This window comes from Pteropus alecto, unplaced genomic scaffold, assembly GCF_000325575.1.
Source record: "Pteropus alecto unplaced genomic scaffold, ASM32557v1 scaffold25, whole genome shotgun sequence".
In the NCBI taxonomy this organism is placed as follows: domain Eukaryota; kingdom Metazoa; phylum Chordata; class Mammalia; order Chiroptera; family Pteropodidae; genus Pteropus; species Pteropus alecto.
Genome location: NW_006441955.1, coordinates 34,541,675 through 34,548,648, shown reverse-complemented (window position 1 = coordinate 34,548,648; position 6,974 = coordinate 34,541,675). Strand labels below are relative to the sequence as shown.

Here is a 6,974-nt window from a genome sequence, read left to right as displayed (position 1 = left end):
TAATTTTAATTTGAAGCCAGGCAGAGTGATCCCTCCAGCCTCGTTCTTTTTTCTCAGGATGGCTTTGTCAATTCGGGATCTTTCATGCTTCCATACAAATCCGATGATTTTTTGTTCTATTTCTTTAAAAAATGCCAATGAGATTTTGATGGGAATTGTATTAAAACTGTATAATGTTTTAGGTAATATGATCATTTTAACTATTTTGATTCTTCCAATCCAAGAACACGGAATATCTTTCCATTTCTTTGTATCTTCTTTGATTTCTTTTAATAGGGCCTTGTAGTTTTCATTGTATAGGTCCTTCATATGTTTCGTTAAATTTATTCCTAGATATTTTACATTCTTTTTGTTGCAATTGAAAAAGGAATTATTTTTTCCACTTCTTTTTCTGACACTTCATTATTAGAGTATAGGAATGCTTTGAATGTTGATTTTGTATCCAGAGACTTTACTGTATTTGCTTATTGTTTCTAGTAGTGTTTTTGTGGATTCTTCAGGGTTTTCTATATAGAGAATCGTGTCATCAACAAATAGTGACAGTTTGACTTCTTCATTTCCTATTTGGATGCATTTTATATCTTTCTCTTGCCTGATTGCACTTGCTAGGACCTCCAGTGTTATACCGAATAACAGTGACGATAGTGGACAGCCTTGCCTTGTTCCTGATCTTAGAGGGAAGGTTTTTAGTTTTTCATCATTAAATATAATGTTGGTTGAGGGCTTGTCATATATGGCCTTTATTATATTAAGATATTTTCCTTCCATACCGATTTTGTTAATGTTTTGATCATTATTGGGTGCTGTATCTTGTCGAAGGCTTTTTCTGCATCTATTGATATGATCATATGATTCTTATTTTTTAATTTGTTTATGTGGTATATCACATTAATCGATTTGCTTATGTTGAACCACCCCCATGCCTCTGGGATGAAGCCCACTTGATCGTGGTGTATAATCTTATTAATGTTACTGAATTTGTTTGCTAGTATCTTATTTAGGAGTTTCGCATCTGTGTTCATGAGAGATATTGGTCTGTAGTTTTATTTTTTGTGTTATTTTTACCAAGTTTTAGTATCAGGGTGATACTGGCCTCATAAAATGAGTTGGGAGTATTGCCTCCTCTTTGATTTTTTGGAAGAATTTGAAGAGAATAGGTATTAAATCTTCTTTGAATGTTTGGTAGAATTCACTGGTGAAGCCATCTGGTCCTGGACTTTTACTTTTTGATAAGTTTTTGATGATTGTTTCAGTTTGCTGATGGGTCTATTTAGATTTTCAAGTTCTTCTTGATTCAGTCTAGGAAGGTTGTATTTTTCTAAGTACTGGTCCATTTCTTCTAGGTTATTAAATTTAGTGTTATATATACTTTTTCATAGTATTCTTGTATGATGCTTTGTATTTCTGTGATGTCAGTCATAATTTCTACTCTTTCATCCCTGATATTTTTTATTTGTGTCCTTTCTCTTTTTTCTTTAGTGAGCCTGGCTAGGGGTTTGTCAATTTTATTAACCTTCTCAAAGAACCAGCTCTTTGTTGTATTTTTTTTTTTCTATTGTTTTTTTGTTTGTTTGTTTTCAATTTCATTTATTTCTGCTCTAATTTTGATTATTTCTTTCCTTCTGCTGACTTTAGGCTTTATTTGTTCTTTCTTTTCTAGTTTTATAAGATGAAGCATTAGGTTCTTTATTTGGGCTCGTTCTTGTTTTTGGAGGTAGGCCTGTAATGATATGAACTTTGCTCTTGTGACCGCTTTTGCCATATCCCAAAAATTTTGATATGTTGTTCTATCATTATCATTTGTTTCTATATATTTCTTGATCTCTGTTTTTATTTCTTCTCTGACCCAGTTATTCTTCAGTAGTATTTGGTTTAATCCCCATGTATTTGTGGTTCTTTCTGCTTTCTTTTTACAGTTGATCTCTAGTTTCAAAGCATGATGGTCAGAGAATATGGTTGGTATGATTCCAACCCTTTTACATTTGTCGAGGCTATCTCTGTGTCCCAGTATGTGGTAGATCCTTGAGAATGTTCCATGTGCACTAGAGAAGAATGTATAAGTAGCTATTTTGGGATGAAAGACTCCGTAAATGTCAGTTGTGTCTAGGTGGTCTAATGTATCATTTAGGATGTTATTTCTTTATTGATTTTCTGTTTGGATGATCTGTCCATATCTGACAGTGGGATATTTAGGTCCCCTACTACGATACTATTATGGTCTGTTTCTCCCTTTAGTTCTGTTAGTTCTGGTGTCTCTTCTTATAAAGACACCAGTCATATTGGATTAGAGCCCACCCTCATGACTTCATTTAACCTCATTTACCTCCTTAAAGGGCTTTTCTCCAAATATACTCACATTGGGTTTTAGGGTTTCAATTCAGTCTATAACATCTTCTAGTGCTTCTACATGTCTTCTAGAGAACCTGCCATCAGTATTTTAGTTTTCTATGGCTCTTCTAACAAATTAACAAACTAGATGGCTTAAAACAACAGAAACTTATTTTCTCATAGTTCTGGAAGCCAGAAGTCTGAAATCATTATCTCTGGCCAAAAAAATCAAGGTGTCAACAGGATTGTTCTCCCTCTGGAGGTACTAGGGGAGAATCTTTACAATTCTGGTGGCTGCTGGCATTCTGGCTATGGCTGCAATCTTTAAGGCCAGTGTTTTCAAATCTCTCTCTGTTCTCTGTGTAGTCAAATTTCCCCATCTCATTCTTTGTAGGGATACATGTGATTGTATTTAGAGTCCATCCAGGTATTCCAGGATAATCTCCCCCAAGATCTCTAATCACTTCTACAAAGACCCTTTTTGTAGAGGGGAGGAGGGTGTCACATAAGGTAACATTCAGAAGTTCCTGGGATTAGGATGTAGATATCTTTTGTGGGTCCATTTATCAGCCTGTCACACTTTTATTGTTCTCACTTTGATTTATAGTTTAGTTTGTAATAGGTACAATATCCAATTCTAGGTGGGTAAAGGTTGGTGGCAATGGATGGCAGAGAAAATATTCTCATCTCTTCTAGATATTACACAGAAAACTCTTAAGTTTGTGGTTCTCAGTATGTGGTCTTAGAAGCAGCATCAGTATCACTTTGAGAATTTATTAGAAATGCAAATGATCAGGCTGCACTCTTAAACATAGCTAATCAGGAACTTCGATTGTGGGGCTTTGCAGTCTGTATAACAAGCCTGTGTGCTTCTGGTGCATGCTAAAGTTTGAGAACCACTTTTCTAGATTATGGACATTATTAGTATTGAAACCATATTTGTCTTGTCCAACTCTTTTTCTGCTTAAGGCTAATTAGTTTAGGATTTATAGTCCACAAACTTTGTTTTCTATAGGGATATAAACATTTAGTACCAAAATCTTGGTACTGGTAATCTGTGAAATTAATTTACCCAGTAAAAGGTTTTACTTGGCTGATTTTTGTCAGTTATATTTTTGCTTAGATGTAGTTATTTCATAAATTAACATTATTGGATCCAGAAGTGATGTGAATTTTTTTCCTCAGGTCTTTGAAAATGTGAATTCAGCTTACTATTCTGAATTTTACTTGTTTTTCTTCTATATTCCTTTGTACATTTTGGGATACAGCACAAAATTTCTTCAGTCTTTCAGCCTACATTTTATGCTTTTACAATACACCGACCAGTGAAAGTGTTAAAATGAGATCAATGAATTTTTGTCTTCACTGTCGTTCAGAAAATACACAAGTAAACAGATAGGGTTGATATAGAGCTATCACTAGTTGCTATAGCAACTGAGAAACACAGCTTTACATAGCTGAAGAAATTAAAGAAGAAATATCAGGGTGATAGGTAAATATTGAAAAGCTGGTAAAAATGTATTAGCAAAGAGAGAGAGAAGGTGTGTGTAATTCACTATGTGAAAAGGCATGAAAGCTGAGAGCATGGGGACTGTTTTGGGAGTTGAAAGAGTTTGGTATACTAGAAATACGGAGTGAGTGGGAGAGTAAAGATCAGGAATAGATAAGGCCGATATCATTGATAAATACTGTTTAAGGATTTGAAGCATATATGCTACATCTTCAAGATAGCCATTGCCAAATGATTACTTATATAGTTCTGCAAAGGATGAATTTGGGATGATACTGAGTCAAATAGAACAGTTACGGTAATCTACATAACAATGGCAAATAGGTATGGTGCCATTTTTTGAGAATAAGAATTCAGAAGAGTAACAAGCCATTTTCATGTAGGAGCAGGAGATGTGTAGAGTTCAGGGTAGGACATACTGAGTTTTCAGAATTTATGAAATGTGACAAAATTAGGGGTAGGTAGGTTTTTGAAAAGTAAATTTTCAGTGGAGTGTTGGGATAGAGGTTACATTATGCTATATTGAAGATTAAATTGAGGAAATAGGAGAGTATCAATGTATGCTATTCTTTGGAATGTTCCCTGACATTTAGCATTACTTAATTAGTGTTAGCCATTATTATGGCTACTATTAATGAGTATGTACTTTTATGCCATTTCATTCTATATTTTTTTCCTTCAGCTTTTTTTTTTGTTTATTTTTGTTTATTTTTTTTTGAGGGGGGGAGGGTATGTACCTAATAGTATTAGATAAATATTGATCTATAGAAGTGTATGTTTTATGAACAAATGCTGCTTTTAATTATAGCTCTTACCATACTATTAGAATTAACGAAAACAAGTTTTGTAAATTTTTTTGAAGAGAATTAAAATGCTTAAGTTTCTCATTTGAATAGATTATCGTTCCTCAAAAAAATGGTACTAAGCAAGTTTTCTGAAGGTTAAAATGGTCATGTTTTACTTGAACACTTTTTTGGATAGATTTTCTATCAAGAAAAAATTTTGATTTGCAGTTTTTAATTTAAAAGCATAACGTGTCATAGATGTACTTATTCCTGGAGCAAAAAACTAAATTATGGTTTTACCTGTGTTTCAGGTTTGATTTAATTTCGAATGAGATTGTTCTTGCAGCAAGATGTTAATAAGACAAAATCTAGGTAAGTAGAAGACTACTTTGTTAAGTGTTACATATCAAGTAGGAATAATATAAAAACTTGTGTTTTAAAAATATGCCTTCATGTCCAGAATTGAGTTTTTAAATAAAATTTTGAAATGCAAAGAATCGACTTTTTGATGTATTTGGTCCAGTTGATGTGGTGAGAGTAAAAATACAGTCATCAAACTGGGGAACTAAATTCTTTTTCTTTTTTTATGTTGACTTTTATAACTTAGTTGTGTAGTTTCCAATGACTATAAAGCATGTTAAAAAATTAAGTTGGTGTTTGGTTTAGCCACTCAGAAACCAGTTGCTTCACTGTTCTTTTTTAGTGGATTATAGTAGCTCAGTAGTCTTTGCTTTTGTGAATTTTACTTTCTTATTTCCATTAATGACGTTCTTTCACAAACTAGTTAAATTATTCAAATAATAACTGTTATATAATGTTCAGAATTATAAACGATTGTTTTGATATTTTTCTTTTGAGTATATCTACTGAATGATTTTTCTAATTTAGCATTCTGATTCACTTTAATTTTTTAAAACTGTTGATTTACAGAAAATTGAGTTGTGGTCATATACTTTTGGTCTGGTATGTGAGAGAATGATTTTTGGTATTAAACTGTTGAAATGTTAAAGATACCTTCACTGTCTATTGGTAAGTGAACATGGTTTCAGGATATAAACAGATTAAGAAGAATACTTAGATAAAAATTACAGTTAACTCAGTCTTTCTCTAGTCTCATCAGATGTTTCAGCTGCCAGAGGCTTACTGATCTCCAAGTTAAAAAAAAATAAAAACTAGAATGAGAAGTGCTGTAGTTAGGTAATGTGCCGTTAAATACTGTATTTTCAATAAGTGGTTTAGGTGTAATTTGAGCAAATTTTCCCTTTTATTGCTATTATAATAATAGTAGTGATAATTTGGGTATCTATATTGTGTTATATGTTCCTTGTGCCTTATTAATCTTTGTAGTACTTCTTATAAGGTAGATAGTACTTTGTAGAAAATTTTTGTGTTTTTTTGTTTTTTGGTTAATAGTGAGCTATTTCTTTAAGAAGGGTACTTTATTTTCATAGCATTTATTATAAAGACTCTTTGTCTATACAATTTCCTGAAGGAGAGAAGCAGCCAGACTTTTCTACTTAAGGTCTTATAGGGATTTTGTTTGTTAGTTGAATATACAATGCCTATTAGAATATTGTATTCTGATTTCTTATATGTTAGATATTGCTCATTGCGTGACTGGTTTAACTTATTCTGACCTTATTCCACCACATTTTTTTCTATTATTAAGTTCAAATTTGTGTATGGCGAAATGTTGAAAATTTTAAGTATAGAGCTGAATGAGTTTTTACATATATGTTCACATTAGTAACCACCATGTAGATCAAGATGTAAAACGTTTTTATTGTTCCAGAAAGTTCCTCTTGCTCTTCCCTTTCCAGCCCAATAGCCTTTCTTTGAGATAAGCATCTTTCTGAATTCTATCAGCATAACTTAGTTTTGCCTTGAACTTTATGTTTCTAGAGTTATGTAATATGTACTTTTTGTATCTTTTTTTACATTCAACATAGTGTTTTTGAGTTTACTCCATGTTGTTGTATCAGTAGTTAATTATTTTTTAATGCCAAGCGATACTACATTGTATAAACACACTACAAAATTTTTATGCTTTCTCTCTATAATTTTGTTTGAATATCTATGTCAATATCGGATTCTCCAAGTCTGACCTCATTTGCCAAAGTTCTACACTGCTTTCTTTCCTCTAGTTGTCCCCTTCATTGTCCCCCATCCACCTGCAAAATAAAATATAAGTTCTATAAGGCATACAGTGATTTCACTGTAGCTATTTCAGAATGCCTAGAATTACCTTAATAAACAAAATAAGATGTTTTATATTCTTAGGTTTAGTCCTGTATATATGTTGCCACTCTTCTACAACCCCTTGCCTCCCCAACTGCCAATGTCCATTCCTG

General features: G+C 32.6%; 1 protein-coding gene across 9 annotated transcripts in view; it reads left to right on the top strand.

Moving 5' to 3' along the window:
- The window catches only part of ZNF644 (zinc finger protein 644), a 96,216-nt gene that overhangs the window by 21,759 nt on the left and 67,483 nt on the right, over window positions 1–6,974 (top strand). For all 9 annotated transcript variants that reach the window (XM_006919397.3, XM_025051905.1, XM_015595166.2 and 6 more), the window contains one exon: window positions 4,935–4,995. In XM_006919397.3, coding sequence (XP_006919459.1) covers window positions 4,952–4,995 — 44 coding nt within the window. In that variant the 5' untranslated portion in view covers window positions 4,935–4,951. The remainder of the gene's footprint in view (window positions 1–4,934; window positions 4,996–6,974) is intronic.